The sequence below is a fragment of the Apostichopus japonicus genome, chromosome 11 (assembly GCF_037975245.1).
Source record: "Apostichopus japonicus isolate 1M-3 chromosome 11, ASM3797524v1, whole genome shotgun sequence".
NCBI lineage: Eukaryota > Metazoa > Echinodermata > Holothuroidea > Aspidochirotida > Stichopodidae > Apostichopus > Apostichopus japonicus.
In genome coordinates, this window is record NC_092571.1 from 18575614 (window position 1) to 18600074 (window position 24461).

General features: G+C 35.5%; 1 protein-coding gene across 6 annotated transcripts in view; it reads right to left on the minus strand.

Annotated features, from left to right (window-relative positions):
- The window catches only part of LOC139975675 (rho guanine nucleotide exchange factor 10-like), a 137852-nt gene that overhangs the window by 54226 nt on the left and 59165 nt on the right, over positions 1–24461 (minus strand). For all 6 annotated transcript variants that reach the window (XM_071983776.1, XM_071983780.1, XM_071983777.1 and 3 more), the window contains exons 4-5: positions 7828–7956; positions 3303–3571 (exon numbers count right to left, since the gene is read on the minus strand). In XM_071983776.1, the coding sequence (XP_071839877.1) occupies positions 3303–3571; positions 7828–7956 (398 nt within the window). The remainder of the gene's footprint in view (positions 1–3302; positions 3572–7827; positions 7957–24461) is intronic.

Genomic DNA, 24461 nt, shown 5'->3' on the forward strand with positions numbered 1-24461 from the left:
TCCATTCTTGAGATATCGTGTTTACTAGGTTTTCATAATTTGACCGCTGGTGACCCCAAATGACCTTTGACCTCCATAAAAACAATAGGTTTCTTGTACTTAATGTGTTACTTTTATACATCAAATATAAAATTGGTCTGACCTTCCCTTCTTGAGATATCTTGTTTACAAGGTTTTCACAAATTGACCCCTGGTGACCCCAAATGACCTTTGCCCCCACCAAAAACAATAGACTTCTTGTACTCAATGTGGTACTTCTACACACCACATATGAAATTGGTCTTACCTTCCCTTCTTGAGATATCGTGTTTACAAGCTGGGCGTCACAAACGCACTCAAACATGCGTACACACGCATACGCCATCATGAATGCATAGGTTACGATTATCATCGCAAAAACCAAAAAGCCCACAGATTTCTTGACTTCACAACAAACACTGCTTCTGGTGAAAAGGAAATTTGTGCTCCCTGTAGAGTTACTGTAAGCGTCACAATTAATTAAAAACACCTCCGAAAGCTGGGAGCACAATTGCCTTGGTAGACAGCGCTATCTTTCAGGATAAATTAGTCCATGTCAATCTTCACATTTGGCAATTTACAACACAGCGTAACTTTCCAAATGTCGTCATTTGTTCATGAATTGTGAAAGGCCAAAGCTCCTGGAACTAAGAGTATAAATGCTGGCAGTGAAGAAAACAAATGGTCAATGTAATAAGGAGTTGTAACTGGCTATCTCTGTGTGTATGAAGAGTTGTAACTGGGTGTGTCTAGTGTGTCTAGTTTTGCATATATTAGGAAGGGGAAAAACTGTATCAATTGACATATTACCAAATTGAATGCATATTTTGATTGTCATTTAAAGAACTTTCTGTATTTATTAACTGAAAATCTGTCACTGAAACGTTATGAAGTAAAAATTGTCTGATTATTGCTAGCTTTCCATTACCAACCCCAAAGTACTTTACACCCTCCCTGTATCAACCCTTACCAAAGTATATTTCTAGTTACACCACTACTGGCTATGGAGAGATACAGAACTAAGCTAAGAACAAAACCATTTGAAGATTGACATTGTTAAATTTCTGTTGAGTACTTTTCATTGTTGGACACTTTAATGATTAGTCTAGGAAACAAGTACTATGCAGCCCCATACTGAGATGAAGTTTCTTGTATATATCTTCTTGCTAGGAACACATGGAAGATTATGTTGTTAATTCTCAAACATTTTTTTTTTATTCCTCCTGTATTTTTACTTGTTTCAACATTTTTTCTTTTTCTCTTCCAGCATAGGTAAATACATATTCATTCATACTTAGTAAAGATTCCTAAATCCTATTGGTCCATTCAGGTCAGCTGACCGTGGTTAATCCTGTGAGTAACGCACGGTAAAATTACGGGGCATCACTTTAATAAATCTTTGGTTACATGTAACCAAAAATGTTTTGTTTTATGATTTTTCCCCCACACAAATGGTAGTGTATGAATGAACAGGGTTAATCAACGGTCTAGCGTGCGTTACTCACATGATTAATGCACTCTGGGTGTTAATGCTATCGCTGGATGCACTCGGGCTCCGCCCTCGTGCATCGCTTGCATTATTCCCCGATCGTGCATTAATCCTGTGAGTAACGCACGCTAGACCGTTGATTAACCCCTTATTCTTGCACTTTTCATGAAACTGTGTCATCCACTGAACTGTCTGCTTGTAGCAATATCTTAAACAGCAGGCCTTTCAACAAAGGTTCACTTGAAAACATAAGAAAGAAAGTGCATCTTTCTCAAATCAAAAGGAAATCATACCTGGTTACAAGTCTGTCTAAAAGCTAATTCACAAAATATTACATGAAAGGGCCTTGCAGATGATGTGATTGTTGTCTTTAATTTGACAGATAAGATGCAAACTATTTCAACATCAGGATTTACAGAACATCAGGTTAATATGTTCTATACTGTAACAGGAAAATTTCATACAAATTATGGTTAGATATTATGCTTATATGTTTTCAGCTCGGCTTGGGCGAGTTACCAGACTCCTACTTGGAGTTGAGAACTCTTGCTTAGGAGTTGATTAACAACTCCTGCTCATTTGGGGTTGCAAATCATGATTTTTAGGGGGCAAGATTATACCAGAAAACCCAATATTTATCATTTACAACTGTCCTGAGATCAGGCCGATAGTTTACACATTCAAAGTTTGACAAGACAGTCACCCATAAGTAATCTGTACATCAAGTGAGAATCTGAATTGGTTTTGCAAACAATTACATATATGGGACAGCAAATGTCTTTCAAAACTCCTAAGATTAGTCTATGGAGTTTTTAACATATATGTAATGTTAAACATTACATATCATACAACAGTTATTTGCAATCCACTGGAATCTCATTGGTTTCAAAGTTTTTGTGAATGACACATTTTGTTGGAATTCAGTTGTTGGGTGGCAAAGCAGCCTCATGGCTTTTGTTGCTGTCCTTTAAAGTACTGAAACTAGGCTAGGGCAACTCCTAAAATTTGGAGTTAAGTACTCTCTGCCTAGGGAGTTGGTGACAAAGAGTAGCATCAAGACTCCTTCCTCATTCAACTTGATTACTACAAAAGGATTGATAAGTAGGCCTATAGACACTGTCAGCCCATATAACAGTATTGGCCATGATGCATTGTACACTGTGTTTACAAATTACAGTAGAGAAAGCCTACTTAATTTGAACATATCAGGAAATCCTCTGCTTTATGTGCAGACAAAATAGCAATAATCATGTAACTTTGTAACAAGTCAATGGATAGTCCAAGTTTCAGCTACTTAAAATCCAGTAATGAGTCTTTTCAGCTGATAAGATAAGAATCCAATCCTTGTGTCACGCTTTTTGCTTTAATAGTAAAAAGTAACTTCAGAAATGGTTAGGCTTCATTGTGACGAACGTTTAACAATGGAAGGGTAGTGTTAATCTGTTAACACAGAAGGTAGATTGGGAAGGAAGAAGAAGCGGTTGTTGACCCTGAAGTAGGTCAGTCACTTGTTGACCCTGAAGTAGGTCAGTCTGTTGTTGACCCTGAAGTAGGTCAGTCTGTTGTTGACCCTGAAGTAGGTCAGTCAGTTGTTGACCCTGAAGTAGGTCAGTCGGGGCGCTGTGATGAAATGTTACCAATTCTTTTAAGCTAGGTAGAATTGAGTGCATATGTAGAATGGAGACAGTTAATAAAGTCCATGTGAAGTTAATCCATTCCTTACTCTACTACTTCTCAAGAGAAGTCCCTTTTATGCATTTCCTTCCATCTTCAAGTGCTGCAACAGACAACTAACCTTAGGTTCTTCTTTACTTGGGGATCTGTCAATGCCATATGCACTAACAAAAGACCTGGAGTGGCTGCTGCCCCCGTGTTCTACAATACCCCTCGAAGATGGTTCATTTGGGTCCACGTAACTGTGGACTTGGTCATCAGTATCGCTATCTTCAGAGAAGGTATCCCATTCATCTGATCCCCAACTGGAGTCAGACTCTTCTGGTGCTACATACTCATCATCAGCCATACCCAGGATGTCATCATAAAGGTCATCATCAATGAAAAATCCTGAAGAATAGGAAACAATATTCACAGTCAATTGATGATGATGACGACGATGATGATGATAGTCATCATAAAGGTCATCATCAATGAAAAATCCTGAAGAATAGGAAAACATTATTCAGTCAATTGATGATAATGATGACGATGATGATAGTCATCATAAAGGTCATCATCAATGAAAAATCCTGAAGAATAGGAAACAATATTCACAGTCAATTGATGATGATGATGACGACGATGATGATAATAGTCATCATAAAGGTCATCATCAATGAAAAATCCTGAAGAATAGGAAAACATTATTCAGTCAATTGACGACGACGGCGGCGATGACAACTAGATATAACATAATTGTGAAGTAAAGCTGAGGATCATTTCCATTGCTAGTGAACAAGGAAAGGTTAATACCTTCAATGGGCATAAACCACAGTTAAAGTTTTATTTTTTCTATCTTTCACATATATCTTAATGTTCCTTAGCTGACCTAGCTAAATGCAGTCTGCTTCTCAGACTACGTCTGCTTGGAATGCATCATTCTGTATCTTTATTGCAAGAAATGGAAATAAATTTCTCAATCTAGTTTAAACTTAGGGATACATCTCATCTCCTATTACTTTGCATGGTTATAAAGTATGGGATACTTCATTAATGTAACTCCTAGTGATTCATCTTATAAGAACCAAGATATTTCAGTTATCCACCATGAATTCAATAATTATTCTCAAAGATGCAATTCCTAAATGCTTTAGATTCACATCTGATCTCCTATAAGCTGTATTTTTCAGCACGTAGACATTGGTCTCTATCAATATTGGCAAGTCAACATTGCCGTCCCACCGTAACATCATATCATAACAAAACGTCCCTAAGGAACTTGTACTGAAGAGAATATTGGAAACAATTGGATTACTTCTTTAATAATTGTTTCTACAATCCAATTACGACTGTCTGGGAGTTTCTTCACTTTGCTCGCAGCAGACATTGACATTTCAAGACTAGCCTCAAGGAGCAGAAGCTTCTTTCACGTAAAAGTAAATTAGAACATTCAACTTTTGGCTGAAAAGTTGTTTTCGTTTTCTTCTCGTTCTCATTCTGTGGGTGATATTTCTGTACTGAGTCAGTTGAAGACAGGTTTGGATCTTTTTGGTATGAACGTTAACAAAACATATTGGCAATACCATCATTTCAATATCTAATGCCTGTCTGAAAAATTTGAAAGTTTAAAGATTATAGTTATAATGCAGAGGTACAAATGGTCTCTTTCAAGGGGCAAAAATGTTTATTTTCACTTGCTACTACTCTAGGGTTATTTATTGGAGTCAGGAATTTCCATAAGTAGATCTTACCACACTCTCTATAAAGTAATACATCAGTGACAATACACTTAGAACGCATTCTATAAAAAAATACCTAGTCACAATACACCTATAATGCATTCTTTAATAGCCCTGTTCACAATGCACCTAAAATGCATTCTTTAATAACTCAAGTCACAATGCACCTACAATACATTCTTTTATCACCCTACCCACCATGCACCTAAAATGCATTCTTTAATAACTCAAGTAACAATGCACGTAGGATGCATTCTTTAATATCACTTGTCATAACGCATCTACACAATGCATTCTTTAATAACCCTAGTAACAATACACCTACAATGCATCATTTAATAACCTTTGTCGCCATGCACCTACAATGCATTCTTCTTTAATATCACTATTCACAATGCACCTAGGATGCATTCTTTAATATCAATAGTCATTATACACCTAGGATGCATTCTGTAATAACCTTAGTTGCGATGTATCTAGGATGCATTCTTTATTAACCTTAGCTCCGATGTATCTAGGATGCATTCTTTAATAACACTAGTCAAAATGCACCTAAAATGCATTCTTTAATAACCCAAGTCACAATGCACCTACAATACATTCTTTAATCACCCTACCCACAATGCAACTAGAATGCATTCTTTAATATCATTAGTCACAATGCACCAAGGATGCATTCTATATCATCCCTAGTTGCAATGTGCCTACAATGCATTCTTTCATATCACTATTCACAATGCACCTACAATGCATTCTTTAATATCACTAGTCATAATACACCTAGGATGCATTCTGTAATAACCTTAGTCGCAATGTACCTAGGATGCATTCTTTAAAACCTGAGTCACAATGCACCTGGGATGCTTCTTTAGTCTCAATGCACCTGTAATGCATTCTTTAATCACCCTACCCACAATGCACCTAGGGTGCATGCTTTAATATCACTAGTCACAATGCACGAAGGATGCATTCTTTAATAACCCTAGTCACAATGCACCTACAGTGCATTCTTCTTTAATATCACTAGTCACAATTTACCTAGGATGCATTCTTTAATATCACTAGTCATAATACACCTGGGATGCATTCTTAAATAACATAAGTCGCAATGTACGTAGAATGCATTCTTTAATAACCATAGTTGCAATGCACCTACAATGCATTCTTTAATCACCTTAGTTGCAATGCACCTAGAATGCACTCTGTACTAACCCTGTTCACAATGAACCTAAAATGCATTCTTTCATAACTCAAGTCACAATGCACGTAGGATGCATTCTTTAATATCACTTGTCATAACGCATCTACACAATGCATTGTTTAATAACCCTAGTTGCAATGCACCTACAATGCATTCATTAATATCACTAGTCACAATTTACCTACTGTAGGGTGCATTATAAATTTAATATCACTAGTCATAATACACCTAGGATGCATTCTTTATTAACCTTAGCTCCGATGTACCTAGGATGCATTCTTTCATAACACTAGTCAAAATGCACCTAAAATGCATTCTTTAATAACCCAAGTCACAATGCACCTACAATATATTCTATAATAACCCAAGTCACAATGCACCTACGATACACTCTTTAATATCACTAGTCACAATACAACTTAGATGCATTCTTTAATAACGCAAGTTGCAATACACCTAGGACGCATTCTTCAATTTCACTAGTACATGCATGATGAATGCGTAACAACTCTGACTGCATATGACTCCTTTAAGCTGGATTTATCACTTTCATGATCGATCTGCATTAAGGTTCCACATGGTACAGTGTCAACACCTAAAACAGAATGCCATTTTTCTTACTATCATTTTACTTTCAGCAAGCTCTGTATACATAAGACCTACTACAGTGAGGGAGCTGGCCCCAACCCTTATACTGTGGAATGATTTAACTTGTGATGACTTGGAGTCTTCATACATTTACCCCAAAGCCTTGACAGAAACACCATTTTATTAATGCAGATAAATGGCAAGACATGAGGACAGGACGCAGAGTTTCAAGTGAGAAATATCTGATGATATTAAAAGGGATGGAGCAAAGGCCAAGTTCAGGCGGATAAAAGTGATACTAGAATGCAAAGTCTGTTTCATCTTAAAACAGAGACTGGGGCACCTAGAGGAGCATTAGATCAAGGCTGTTTATGGCTTTTAGAGGAATTGCAAGACAAAAATACCATACACTTGTAGGAATCATTCCATATAACAGTATATTCCAGTTATATATGGAATACCATACACTTTTAGGAATCATACACTTTTAGGAATCATAACAGTATATTCCAGTTATATATGGAATGTGGTCCTTAAGAAAAATTTCTCTGGATGAGATGGTACAGTGAGGGGTAGGGATATAATGGGTAGGTTGGATGAGATGGTACAGTGAGGGGTAGGGATATAATGGGTAGGTTGAATGAGATGGTATAGTGAGGGATAGGGATATAATGGGTAGGTTGAATGAGATGGTATAGTGAGGGATAGGGATATAATGGGTAGGTTGGATGAGATGGTACAGTGAGGGGTAGGGATATAATGGGTAGGTTGGATGAGATGGTACAGTGAGGGGTAGGGATATAATGGGTAGGTTGGATGAGATGGTACAGTGAGGGGTAGGGATATAATGGGTAGGTTGCATGAGATGGTATAGTGAGGGATAGGGATATAATGGGTAGGTTGGATGTGATGGTACAGTGAGGGGTAGGGATATAATGGGTAGGTTGGATGAGATGGTACAGTGAGGGGTAGGGATATATTGGGAAGGTAGACTATCTAAAGAGTTTAAGCATCTCTTGTCAAATTAAGGCAACAAAGCAAGATTATATTAAAGGTGTAATAAGGGAAGGAATCTTGCTTCAGTTTTTGGTTTTATATCTACTAAAGGCAGAAATAAACTGATATGTTTTTCTCACCATGTTCTCCTTCATCAAACTGTACATCTTCATAGTAAGTAGCACCGTCTTCTCTGTTACACTCCAGAGCATCAAATCTTGATGCCAGATGAGATGGGGAAATGGTATAGCCCTGGTCTTCCTGAAAGCCTGGAGAGGACAAATGAACATAACAGGTCATATTAAAGTAAGTCACACAGAAGGGGGTTGTATTTCAGTAATGGGAGAAGTGGAGATGGTATAGCCCTGGTCTTCCTGAAAGCCTGGAGAGGACAAATGAACATAGCAGATCATATCAATGTGAGTCAAATAGGTGGGGGCTGTATTTCAGTAATGGGAGAAAGTGGTAGGATCTAGAGGTCATCAGGGTATGCATATTACGTCCTGTCTGAAAGCATTGATATTAATACACACTCAGCCTTAACTCAGCACTGTAGTTTACATTAAGTATACAGACAGCTCTTGGATCACCTCTGAAAGATTGATCAGAGCTGACTGAGTTAGATATTAGATTAAATGTTATATTCGACCATGTCTCCACCAGTCTGCAGTAGAGGACATGTTTTATGAAAGTACAGTGGCGTTTAATTGAACAGTCAAATCAGACAGTTTGAGGTCACAATATCATCATCACATAATAAAGTATGTAGCAGCCATTATTGTGCACTTTTCAATTCGTTTCCAATCTAAGGTCAAATCTCTCCCTCTTATTAATGATTACAATCTGCGATATATATCTACATCAACATACAATATTACTCATATAGCTACAACATACATTATTATCAACATACATTATTACTCATATAGCTATGTACATACATTATTATCAACATACATTATTACTCATATGGTCAATTCCACGGTGACTCGCGTGACATTTTTACTAAAATTCCTCTCTATTTAATATCATTAAACAAATAAAGAAATTACCTGGGAGAAAAGCATTTATGTAGTCAGTAAGGTAAGCCTTAATGCTTACAACAGTAGACAAAAAATATTTATACCTCAAGTATTGGGGGTGAAATTGGCGAAAAACTAAACGTGACTCGCGTGACAGTTACTATTAGCAAAAATCAGAACGCACACACAAATGTTTGATTTCTTATGTCTTATTAAAATATTTCCAATCACTTTTTGTAATCATACCGAAGTTGAAAAACACCTCTACCTCAATTGCTATGCAACTTTGAAAAAATGTTGTAACTCATGAAAATAACGATGAAGATGTATTGTGACTCGCGTGACAAGAAAACGTGACTCGCGTGACTAGTTCACTTTTCGGATAGTTCTAGACCAAATGCAGTAGTGAATTGAAGGTACAGTACAGATCTTGCATAGTGAAATATAACATTCATTGGTCTAGAAAGTGTCCAAAAGGTACTTCCCTTGGGAATATCCAGATGATATTATATCCCCGAGTTACCTTCATGACTGCAGACAGTAGGTAATATACTGTACGGGTAGTACAGTTGTTCAGGCAATATATCTTGTCAATTAATATTTGTAACAACATTTAGTCTGTTGAAGTCACTCATTTGAGAGTTATAGAAGAAAAAGATCTATCAAAATGTGATTCAAATTACCATTCTCATTTGTCATATTTGAATAAACCAAAAGTGTAATATTTGAGAAGATACATTCGCTCATAGGATTTTGGGAATGATTGAACAGTTAAAACCTTAAGGTTGTCAAGTCATAGCACATGGCATTGCCAGATACAAATATAGATTGTTTTTGTATATTACTTAAAAATCAATGACAAGTGCTAACTTTCCAAATGTGGTGATAAAATAGGCATTATATTGCGAATAAATTTTCATGATTTTAAATTCTGATACTTCAAATGAAATTATCATAATTAGTTGCATTATGTGTGCCCATATTATTCAAGTTGCCTAATTAAAGGGGAATGCATATATAATATCTTTAATCAGTGATTCATTCATCAAACTATAACATCCCTGCAAATTTCACACAGTAAATAGGTAGAAATACTATCTTGATTTGACGTGACTCGCGTGACGTGACTCGCGTGACATTCGTAAAGGGTGATTTTCTGCAAAATTTGAATATCTTCTGAAAAGGAAAATTCAGTAATCCTTTTGGTATCTATGTGAAGACATGATATTCATTATTTGGAGTAAAACTATTGTGCAGGCAAGGAGAAAAAAAAAGAAAAACAGTCAATTTTGTGACTCACGTGGCAGTAAATCGAGGGTGTTTACTGTTTTCAATTTACCACTGTTGTCTAATGCCTTGATGTCAAAATAAAATTGAAGCTATAAAGTGAGCACTATGCTATAGCAAATATAATTAGTCCAACACACAGTTAATAGGTAGAAACACTATCTTGAATTGACGTGACTCGCGTGACGTGACTCGCGTGACATTCGTAAAGGGTGATTTTCTGCAAAATTTGAATACCTTCTGGAAAGGAAAATTCAGTAATCCTTTTGGTATCTATGTGAAGACTTGATATTCATTATTTGGAGTAAAACTATTATGCAGGCAAGGAGAAAAAAAACAAAAACAGTAAATTTTGTGACTCGCGTGACAGTAAATCGAGGGTGTTTTCAATTCACCACTATTGTCTAATGCCTTGATGTAGAAAAAAAATTGAAGCTATTAAGTGAGCACTATGCTATAGCAAATATAATTAGTCCAAAACACTGATGATACCTATGATTAATATGTACAAATCTGCACAAAATGAAATTTCACTGTATTTTTCATAATTTAGTTACTACGGGAACTATTTGTTATTACCGACCCCATAATCAAACAAATGATGTTTCTGGGGTAAAAAAATTATTTTTAGTAACTACAAGTATTCTATTTATTGGAAACTTATACAATTTTAATGTACAATGATTTTAAATTTTTTGGTATGATGTTGACCTTATCATGGAATTGACCATATAGCTATGTACATACATTATTATCAACATACATTATTACTCATATAGCTATGTACATACATTATTATCAACATACATTATTACTCATATAGCTATGTACATACATTATTATCAACATACATTATTACTCATATAGCTATGTACATACATCATTATCAACATACATTATTACTCATATAGCTATGTACATACATTATTATCAACATACATTATTACTCATATAGCTATGTACATACATCATTATCAACATACATTAGTACTCATATAGCTACAACATACATTATTATCAACATACATTATTACTCATATAGCTATGTACATACATCATTATCAACATACATTATTACTCATATAGCTATGTACATACATTATTATCAACATACATTATTAAATATAGCTATGTACATACATTATTATCAACATACATTATTACTCATATAGCTACAACATACATTATTATCAACATACATTATTATCAACATACATTATTACTCATATAGCTACAACATACATTATTATCAACATACATTATTGCTCATATAGCTACAACATACATTATTATCAACATACATTATTACTCATATAGCTATGTACATACATTATTATCAACATACATTATTACTCATATAGCTACAACATACATTATTATCAACATACATTATTATCAACATACAATATTACTCATATAGCTACAACATACATTATTATCAACATACATTATTACTCATATAGCTATGTACATACATTATTATCAACATACATTATTACTCATATAGCTATGTACATACATTATTATCAACATACATTATTACTCATATAGCTACAACATACATTATTATCAACATACATTATTACTCATATAGCTATGTACGTACATTATTATCAACATATATTATTACTCATATAGCTATGTACATACATTATTATCAACATACATTATTACTCATATAGCTACAACATACATTATTATCAACATACATTATTACTCATATAGCTACAACATACATTATTATCAACATACATTATTACTCATATAGCTATGTACATATATTATTATCAACATACATTATTACTCATATAGCTATGTACGTACATTATTATCAACATACATTATTACTCATATAGCTACAACATACATTATTATCAACATACATTATTACTCATATAGCTTTCTGACCAAACAAGAGTATCTCTGTGACACACATTTACCATATATTTTCCTCTTCAAAATTTGTAGTCATTAGGTAGAAAAGTTAAAAAATATTCATGCAAACTTTTTGTTTGTAATTATGAAATTATCTAGATGTTTCCCTTCAGGTTGTTATGATGTTGGAAGTATTTTGTTTGCTTTCCTGGAATATCTTGGAATTGTTAATTTTCCTAATTTCCTAATTTCCTGGTGCATTAGCAATTTGTGCAAACTAATGTAATCAAATGACATTTCTGTGTACTTTGTATACGTTCTTGACACTACTCTGTATGGTAGCATATATCGTAGCTAAATAGGGTAGGGCATTGTGTAAAACTAAGTTAACAGTACTCTGCATGGTAACATATCATATCGTAGCTAAATAGGGTAGGGCATTGTGTAAAACTAAGTTAACAGTACTCTGCATGGTAACATATCATATCGTATCTAAACGATGACCAGGGTAATGTGTAAACTAAGTTAACACTACTATGTATGGTAATATATCATATTGTGGCTCAATGAGGGTAGGGTATTGTGTAAAACTAAGTTAACACTACTATGCATGGTAAAATATCATATTGTGGCTTAACGAGGGTAGGGCATTGTGTAAACTAAGTTAACACTACTCTGTATGGTAACATATCATATTGTGGCTTAACGTGGGTAGGACATTGTGTAAACTAAGTTAACACTACTCTGTTTGGTAGCATATCATATTGTGGCTTAACGTGGGTAGGGCAATGTGTAAAACTAAGTTAACACTACTCTGTATGGTAACATATCATATCGTATCTAAACGATGACCAGGATAATGTGTAAAACTAAGTTAACACTACTATGTATGGTAACATATCATATTGTGGCTTAAGGTGGGTAGGGCATTGTGTAAAACTAATTTAACACTACTATGTATGGTAACATATCATATTGTGGCTAAACGTGGGTAGGGCATTGTGTAAAACTAATTTAACACTACTCTGTATGGTAACATATCATATTGTGGCTTACGAGGGTAGGGAATTGTGTAAAACTAAGTTAACACTACTCTGTGTGGTAACATATCATATTGTGGCTAAACGTGGGTATGGCATTGTGTAAAACTCATTTAACACTTCTATGTATGGTAACATATCATATTGTGGCTCAATGAGGGTGGGGCACCTGGTGAAATTTCATTGAAGTACTGCAGTTGATCATGATGATAAAATGTTGACAAAAAGTGTTCTATATCGGTCTAATACCATTTTAAATGAATTTTCCTTAACTTTTTGACAGAATTGATAATATTCACATATGCTAGGCCACTCCTATCATTACAAAATATGGAACATTACAACAAGTCAAAGGTTGGCACAGTCTGTGAGCAGTTCCACATTTACATCGTGCAAAATGAATATATGAGCTTGTTTAGTTTAGTTACTAACACTAGTCCAAACATTGGACTATGCCATATAACAAATAAGATACAATGTTGCTCAATACTTCAATAGGTTATCTTTCTTAAAGTTTCTTCTGCTTCCAATGTAGTGCCGAAAATAAATAGGCTAGTCTGCCTATTTATGGGTGAGCCATGGAACTAACGACTTGACTAATTACCAACATTCAAACGCACTGTAGAGACATGACTGTACAAAAGCGTTTCAAGGTTCCAAAGGTACAGGAAGTCTTGATCAGGCTGACGGTTTGATGTTCACAGTAATATAAATGTGAAATCAGAATGATGCCGATGGGAATCAGCTCAGCTGCTAGTAATAGACCTACTGTACCGATGTGCTTACAACAATAGAACAATGTTAGTACAATAGTAACCATTGTTTTTAGTACAACCATTGTGACACATAGGTGCATTGTTCTGTAGGTTTCTACTCTACCCAGGCAGCTTGCAAAGGTAGGACTGTCAGTCCTGATAGGATACGAATATTGAACATGTATCAGGGTGATAATGGGAGCCAATCTTCTGGTTTTACGATCCAACATAGTGTTAAATTTCAAGTTATTTTGGAGAGCTCACACACAAAATTTTTTATCCAACAACCAACACTACTCATATCTGGGGCAAAATGAAACAAATCTATGGAATAGTCCATACTTATTGGCAATGCCCTACCCTCCTTTTACAGTAAGTCACCATACAAAGCAGGTTTTATGCCAAACCATTGCAGCAAACAGTGGGGGTATATAGATATTTAGAGTACATCTGTCGTATATTAAAACCATGTACTGTAACAGCACTGTCCTTACACCTCCTGTTTGGCTGCTTACTATGATCCGTCAGAATTAATATTTACATACTCCAGCACATTGTGACATAATCAGTCATACAGACATTTGTAATCAAGTCATTCATTTGATCAAGGTAAACTCCTTTATGAATATTTGCTTGATGTGTTCTTGAGCTAAAGCAGCAGAATTATGATTGTGTTGACACAGGTACACAAGTTGTATGCAAAACATTGCATATCAACCTTTAGGTACTACTCTACATAACTTATATGATAGGCTGCACAGATATTAATGTATGTAGAATTAATGATTGTGCTAAACTAGTCATAATTAACAACTGATCCTGATCATAAAATAAGAATTATTATAACATTTTGATAGTTATGTTGAAGTAATAACTGTTGCAAGAAGAAAAACAAGATAAAGGAGAGGGCGAGAATTATGTTAAATCTCATCTTTTCAATAAATACAATCCCCTTGCATAAAACCAAGCTTTTATAAGATGATCTCACAGGTACTGCCAAAGTTCATTAAATCCAATCCCCTTGCATAAAACCAAGCTTTTATAAGATGATCTCACAGGTACTGCCAAAGTTCATTAAATCCAATCCCCTTGCATAAAACCAAGCTTCTATAAGATGATCTCACAGGTACTGCCAAAGTTCATTAAATCCAATCCCCTTGCATAAAACCAAGCTTTTATATGATGATCTCACAGGTACTGCCAAAGTTCATTAAATCCAATCCCCTTGCATAAAACCAAGCTTCTATAAGATGATCTCACAGGTACTGCCAAAGTTCATTAAATCCAATCCCCTTGCATAAAACCAAGCTTTTATAAGATGATCTCACAGGTACTGCCAAAGTTCATTAAATCCAATCCCCTTGCATAAAACCAAGCTTCTATAAGATGATCTCACAGGTACTGCCAAAGTTCATTAAATCCAATCCCCTTGCATAAAACCAAGCTTTTATAAGATGATCTCAAAGGTACTGCCAAAGTTCATTAAATCCAATCCCCTTGCATAAAACCAAGCTTTCATAAGATGATCTCACAGGTACTGCCAAAGTTCATTAAATCCAATCCCCTTGCATAAAACCAAGCTTTTATAAGATGATCTCACAGGTACTGCCAAAGTTCATTAAATCCAATCCCCTTGCATAAAACCAAGCTTCTATAAGATGATCTCACAGGTACTGCCAAAGTTCATTAAATCCAATCCCCTTGCATAAAACCAAGCTTTTATAAGATGAACTCACAGGTACTGCCAAAGTTCATTAAATCCAATCCCCTTGCATAAAACCAAGCTTCTATAAGATGATCTCACAGGTACTGCCAAAGTTCATTAAATTCAATACCCTTGCATAAAACCAAGCTTTTATAAGATGATCTCACAGGTACTGCCAAAGTTCATTAAATCCAATCCCCTTGCATAAAACCAAGCTTTTATAAGATGATCTCAAAGGTACTGCCAAAGTTCATTAAATCCAATCCCCTTGCATAAAACCAAGCTTTTATAAGATGATCTCACAGGTACTGCCAAAGTTCATTAAATCCAATCCCCTTGCATAAAACCAAGCTTTTATAAGATGAACTCACAGGTACTGCCAAAGTTCATTAAATCCAATCCCCTTGCATAAAACCAAGCTTCTATAAGATGATCTCACAGGTACTGCCAAAGTTCATTAAATTCAATCCCCTTGCATAAAACCAAGCTTTTATAAGATGATCTCACAGGTACTGCCAAAGTTCATCCTCTAACAACTGTGCTGACTCATTTCTGTCTCGTTAAAGGTAAACTTTTGTTACACTCATGAATATTCCACCTGGCCAAAGCAATTTGCTGTGCCAGTTCTCCTCAGCACTTGCATTTACTGTACAACTACTCATTATGCAGCAGAATCAAAATTCTATCTAGATCTGTCAGATCTGGTACCTCTCTTCATGCACATCCATCTTAAATTCCCAGCCACAAACATACTCATGACAACTCTGACATTTGATGGAGTCCTTTTTATTTGTTTTGAATGTCTGCTGCCTGAATCTCTCTACTCTCATGACACAGTAGAAAGCAACATTGGTTTTTGGCATGTTGGTAAGTGACTTGGTTAAGTAATCAATATTCATTGAGCCAATGCAGAGCTGCAAAGGGAGGGAGACTCAGTATATCAGGTTGTTTGTACTAGAAGTAAATAAAGCTGAATATCTGGAACCACTCTCTCAGTATAGTTAAAACACTAGTAATACACACACTTTTAGTTTTCTCTTTCAAACTACGAACTACTACTGTAAGGACACCAGAATTGATATATTATAACAAAGATTGACCTAACAGACTAAGGGATGGAGAGAGTTTACCCAAATATAATCTTGAGAGAGGGCAAACCGTAAGAGAAATTTTTGAAACATGAAAAGCAGGCAAAAACGAACGAAGATTCAGAAAGAGAAGAAATGGGGTCGAAGGGACATAGTGTTAACTGACACCAACATGGATATAATCTAATGGAACACAGTGTTAACTGATACCAATATGGATATAATCTAATGGGACATAGTGTTAACTAATACCAAAATGGATATAATCTAATGGGACACAGTGTTAACTGATACCAACATGGATATAATATAATGGAACACAGTGTTTACTGATAACAACTTGGATATAATCTAATGTATATTAGAGTGCATGTGTTATATGGAGACAGGTAAGAGAGTCATTCTAATAAATACAATTTACACTCAGATTGATAGAGCTACAGTATGCAGACTACAATGAAAGAGTTTGGTGGTGGTGATGAAAACACTACGTGGGGAGGATTGGGGGTTGGAGAGGGGTTTTATCATCAATTGATATGGTTTTGAGCATACCAACATTCATTCTCTATAAGCACCCTGACAACTTCATCAAGGAATTGCGGGAGAAAGTAACCCAATTATCTCTCTCTTTCTTTTCATGAAAGACTTTTTAGTGATGAAGAAGGTGAAATATTTGCAAATGTCAGATTAAACTCTCTAAACAGAACAGGTGTTTGAACATTGTCAAGCCATTATTGGTTGACTGTTGCTAGTTAAGATACTCACAGCCTGTCAAATTCATGCATACATAAGTGTACGGTTGTTAATGCGTCTGATGGATTCAAACATGTGTACTAATCCATCATAATCAATTGGTTCAGCTGCCACCTATTCAAACATCAATTGAAAACACAAAATCCCTCAAGCCGTTTGGCATTTCCGACTTACTTTCAACCCAATAAATTCATCACATTGTCAATTTATCTACCTGAAATATTCCTGCAGGCGAAAGGGAAAATGACTCTTCTTTTGACAGTCTAAAAGTTCTTTCTTGTAAGCCATCTGTTTCCATGAACTATTTCAAATTTAAAAAAGGAGGCTTTCACAGAAACCATGCAAAAAGTACTTCTTAGTGGAGAGAAATAAGTTCCTTCTAGCAAGTGGAGAGTTTGGTGAACATTATCAATATCAAAATATAGCAAGTATAATCAAAGTAAGTTACTTCCACATTTAAGCTGAAATTTTTTTGAAGAATTCTACTGCAGTATACAAGCAAATGAAGCAATTCCACAGAAGCATTAAACTTGTACTCTTTATGTAAACAAAGGAAAACTGGTATTGAGATCTAAGAACACAGAAACTGTGCTGCTCTGCAACATCAACATAATAACCACACAATAACTATTACACAATATATATTACACATCGTAATCACACAATATACATATTACACATCCTAATCAACCGATTAACATACATATTGCATGTACATCATCACCACACAACATACTACAAAAAGTATACTGTACATCAAAATCACAAAACATGAAAATGTACACATCATTATGATACAATATACATATTGTTCATCATTATCACACAACATACTTATTATACATCACAATCACACAAGATACATACTGCACATCCTAATCAACCGACTAACATACATATTGCATGTACATCATCACCACACAACATACTACATACAGTATACTGTACATCAAGATCACAAAACATGAAAATATACACATCATTATGATACTATATACATATTGTTCATCATTATCACACAACATACTTATTATACATCACAATCACACAAGATACATATTACACATCCTAATCAACCGATTAACATACATATTGCATGTACATCATCACCACACAACATACATACAGTATACTGTACATCAAAATCACAAAACATGAAAATATACACATCATTATGATACTATATACATATTGTTCATCATTATCACACAACATACTTATTATACATCACAATCACACAAGATACATACTGCACATCCTAATCAACCGATTAACATACATATTGCATGTACATCATCACCACACAACATACTACATACAGTATACTGTACATTAAAATCACAAAACATGAAAATATACACATCATTATGATACTATATACATATTGTTCATCATTATCACACAACATACTTATTATACATCACAATCACACAAGATACATACTGCACATCCTAATCAACCGATTAACATACATATTGCATGTACATCATCACCACACAACATACTACATACAGTATACTGTACATCAAAATCACAAAACATGAAAATGTACACATCATTATGATACAATATACATATTGTTCATCATTATCACACAGCATACTTATTGTACATCACAAGATACATACTACATATTATAATCACACAGCATGTATAAATATTACATAAAGTATATCATAAAACATAAAGTACTCCTCCACTCATTTATTTGACCCTTCCAAGTATTGAAGCGCCTAAGATGTCATGAGTTGGGTTCTATTAAGTATTTGCAACATATATGCAGATGACATCATCTCTTCTTCAAATACTCAACAGTGGATTTACATAACACTTTCAAACTGGAAGGACACCTCTCAAAGGTTAAGTCAAATTTAGTGTCTCACATCATCTTTTAACATTTCTGCTCTTTGCTAGATAAAATTCATTAAAGAAATAAAACACTTTAATTGTATTCAATCTCGAACAAGATTAACTTTACTGGGATTTGAAGGTATCTCTCTACTAACAAATTGCTATGAACTAGAAACATACATGGGTGACCACTCTCTCTCCATTCTTCAGATTTCATTTGGAAAGTGCATCACTTCATCTAATCTTTCTATCCTGGGGTACGTGAGACATTTTGGTTATAGGAAGCAAATTCCATTATCTAATTGCAATTCTAAGCTCAATTCTATTTTTGGAAACAAATGGTGCTGACTCCATTCACCAACAAATGGTGTTACACATTGCCTGACCATTAACTAGTCTCTGTTATGTCAAAAACTGCAGGTAATTTCTCTGAAAAGTGTAAAGCATAAATTAAAATACACTGTATACATTAGTTGATCTATGTTACTGTTTACTAGCTTTGAATCAACTGTCATAATCTCTAGTCTACTGTATCTATCATTGAGGTGTACATCTACTGTATCTATGAGTGAGGTGTACATCTACTGTATCTATGAGTGAGGTGTACATCTACTGTATCTATCAGTGAGGTGTACATCTACTGTATCTATCAGTGAGGTGTACATCTACTGTATCTATCAGTGAGGTGTACATCTACTGTATCTATCATTAAGGTGTACATCTACTGTATCTATGAGTGAGGTGTACATCTACTGTATCTATGAGTGAGGTGTACATCTACTGTATCTATCAGTGAGGTGTACATCTACTGTATCTATCAGTGAGGTGTACATCTACTGTATTTATGAGTGAGGTGTACATCTACTGTATCTATCATTGAGGTGTACATCTACTGTATCTATGAGTGAGGTGTACATCTACTGTATCTATGAGTGAGGTGTACATCTACTGTATCTATCAGTGAGGTGTACATCTACTGTATCTATCAGTGAGGTGAATATCTACTGTATCTATGAGTAAGGTGTACATCTACTGTATCTATGAGTGAGGCGTATATCTACTGCATCTATGAGTGTGTTCTACATCTACTGTATTTATGAGTGAGGTGTACATCTACTGTATCTTTCAGTGAGGTGTACATCTACTGTATCTATGAGTGAGGTGTACATCTACTATATCTATGAGTGAGGTGTACATCTACTGTATCTATCAGTGAGGTGTACATCTACTGTATCTATGAGTGAGGTGTACATCTACTGTATCTATCAGTGAGGTGTACATCTACTGTATCTATCAGTGAGGTGAATATCTACTGTATCTATGAGTGAGGTGTACATCTACTGTATCTATGAGTGAGGCGTATATCTACTGCATCTATGAGTGTGTTCTACATCTACTGTATTTATGAGTGAGGTGTACATCTACTGTATCTTTCAGTGAGGTGTACATCTACTGTATCTATGAGTGAGGTGTACATCTACTGTATCTATGAGTGAGGTGTACATCTACTGTATCTATCAGTGAGGTGTACATCTACTGTATCTATCAGTGAGGTGTACATCTACTGTATCTATCATTGAGGTGTACATCTACTGTATCTATGAGTGAGGTGTACATCTACTGTATCTATGAGTGAGGTGTACATCTACTGTATCTATCAGTGAGGTGTACATCTACTGTATCTATAAGTGAGGTGTACATCTACTGTATCTATCAGTGAGGTGTACATCTACTGTATCTATGAGTGAGGTGTACATCTACTGTATCTATAAGTGAGGTGTACATCTACTGTATCTATCAGTGAGGTGAATATCTACTGTATCTATGAGTAAGGTGTACATCTACTGTATCTATGAGTGAGGCGTATATCTACTGCATCTATGAGTGTGTTCTACATCTACTGTATTTATGAGTGAGGTGTACATCTACTGTATCTTTCAGTGAGGTGTACATCTACTGTATCTATGAGTGAGGTGTACATCTACTGTATCTATGAGTGAGGTGTACATCTACTGTATCTATGAGTGAGGTGTACATCTACTGTATCTATCAGTGAGGTGTACATCTACTGTATCTATAAGTGAGGTGTACATCTACTGTATCTATCAGTGAGGTGAATATCTACTGTACCTATGAGTGACGTGTACATCTATTGTATCTATCAGTGAGGTGTACATCTACTGTATCTATCAGTGAGGTGTGCATCTACTGTATCTATCAGTGAGGTGTACATCTACTGTATCTATCAGTGAGGTGAATATCTACTGTATCTATGAGTAAGGTGTACATCTACTGTATCTATGAGTGAGGTGTACATCTACTGTATCTATCATTGAGGTGTACATCTACTGTATCTATGAGTGAGGTGTACATCTACTGTATCTATCAGTGAGGTGTACATCTACTGTATCTATCAGTGAGGTGTACATCTACTACTGTATATCTATGAGTGAGGTGTACATCTACTGTATCTATCAGTGAGGTGTACATCTACTGTATCTATGAGTGAGGTGTACATCTACTGTATCTATCAGTAAGGTGTACATCTACTGTATCTATCAGTGAGGTGAATATCTACTGTATCTATGAGTAAGGTGTACATCTACTGTATCTATGAGTGAGGCGTATATCTACTGCATCTATGAGTGTGTTCTACATCTACTGTATTTATGAGTGAGGTGTACATCTACTGTATCTTTCAGTGAGGTGTACATCTACTGTATCTATCAGTGAGGTGTACATCTACTGTATCTATGAGTGAGGTGTACATCTACTGTATCTATGAGTGAGGTGTACATCTACTGTATCTATCAGTGAGGTGTACATCTACTGTATCTATCATTGAGGTGTACATCTACTGTATCTATGAGTGAGGTGTACATCTACTGTATCTATGAGTGAGGTGTACATCTACTGTATCTATCAGTGAGGTGTACATCTACTGTATCTATAAGTGAGGTGTACATCTACTGTATCTATCAGTGAGGTGAATATCTACTGTATCTATGAGAAAGGTGTACATCTACTGTATCTATCAGTGAGGTGTACATCTACTGTATCTTTCAGTGAGGTGTACATCTACTGTATCTATGAGTGAGGTGTACATCTACTGTATCTATGAGTGAGGTGTACATCTACTGTATCTATGAGTGAGGTGTACATCTACTGTATGTATCAGTGAGGTGTACATCTACTGTATCTATCAGTGAGGTGTACATCTACTGTATCTATCAGTGAGGTGAATATCTACTGTATCTATGAGTAAGGTGTGCATCTACTGTATCTATGAGTGAGGTGTACATCTACTGTATCTATCAGTGAGGTGTACATCTACTGTATCTATGAGTAAGGTGTACATCTACTGTATCTATGAGTGAGGCGTATATCTACTGCATCTATGAGTGTGTTCTACATCTACTGTATTTATGAGTGAGGTGTACATCTACTGTATCTTTCAGTGAGGTGTACATCTACTGTATCTATGAGTGAGGTGTACATCTACTGTATCTATGAGTGAGGTGTACATCTACTGTATCTATGAGTGAGGTGTACATCTACTGTATCTATCAGTGAGGTGTACATCTACTGTATCTATGAGTGAGGTGTACATCTACTGTATCTATGAGTGAGGTGTACATCTACTGTATCTATGAGTGAGGTGTACATCTACTGTATCTATCAGTGACGTGAATATCTACTGTATCTATGAGTAAGGTGTACATCTACTGTATCTATGAGTGAGGCGTATATCTACTGCATCTATGAGTGTGTTCTACATCTACTGTATTTATGAGTGAGGTGTACATCTACTGTATCTTTCAGTGAGGTGTACATCTACTGTATCTATGAGTGAGGTGTACATCTACTGTATCTATGAGTGAGGTGTACATCTACTGTATCTATGAGTGAGGTGTACATCTACTGTATCTATCAGTGAGGTGTACATCTACTGTATCTATAAGTGAGGTGTACATCTACTGTATCTATCAGTGAGGTGAATATCTACTGTATCTATGAGTGACGTGTACATCTATTGTATCTATCAGTGAGGTGTACATCTACTGTATCTATCAGTGAGGTGTGCATCTACTGTATCTATGAGTGAGGGGTACATCTACTGTATCTATCAGTGAGGTGAATATCTACTGTATCTATGAGTGAGGTGTACATCTACTGTATCTATGAGTGAGGTGTATATCTACTGTATCTATGAGTGAGGTGTACATCTACTGTATTTATGAGTGAGGTGTACATCTACTGTATCTTTCAGTGAGGTGTACATCTACTGTATCTATGAGTGAGGTGTACATCTACTGTATCTATGAGTGAGGTGTACATCTACTGTATCTATGAGTGAGGTGTACATCTACTGTATCTATCAGTGAGGTGTACATCTACTGTATCTATAAGTGAGGTGTACATCTACTATATCTATCAGTGAGGTGAATATCTACTGTATCTATGAGTAAGGTGTACATCTACTGTATCTATCAGTGAGGTGTACATCTACTGTATCTATGAGTGTGTTCTGCATCTACTGTATTTATGAGTGAGGTGTACATCTACAGTATCTATAAGTGAAGTGCATCTACTGTATCTATGAGTGAGGTGTACATCTACTGTATCTATGAGTGAGGTGTACACCTACTGTATCTATGAGTCAGGTGTACATCTACTGTATCTATGAGTGAGGTGTTCATCTACTGTATCTATCAGTGAGGTGTACATCTACTGTATCTATGAGTGAGGTGTACATCTACTGTGTCTATAAGTGAGGTGTACATCTACTGTCTCTATCAGTGAGGCATACATCTACTGTATCTATCAGTGAGATGTGCATCTACTGTATCTTTGAGTGAGGTGTGCATCTACTGTATCTATGAGTGAGGTGTACATCTACTGTATCTATGAGTCAGGTGTACATCTACTGTATCTATGAGTGAGGTGTACATCTACTGTATCTATGAGTGAGGTGTACATCTTTTGTATCTATGAGTGAGGTGTGCATCTACTGTATCTATGAGTGAGATGTACATCTACTGTATCTATGAGTGAGATGTACATCTACTGTATCTATGAGTGAGATGTACATCTACTGTATCTATGAGTGAGATGTACATCTACTGTATCTATGAGTGAGATGTACATCTACTGTATCTATCAGTGAGGTGTACATCTACTGTATCTATGAGTGAGGTGTACATCTACTGTATCTATCAGTGAGGTGTACATCTACTGTATCTATCAGTGAGGTGTACATCTACTGTATCTATGAGTGAGGTGTACATCTACTGTATCTATGAGTGAGGTGTACATCTACTGTATCTATGAGTGAGGTGTACATCTACTGTATCTATGAGTGAGGTGTGCATCTACTGTATCTATGAGTGAGATGTAC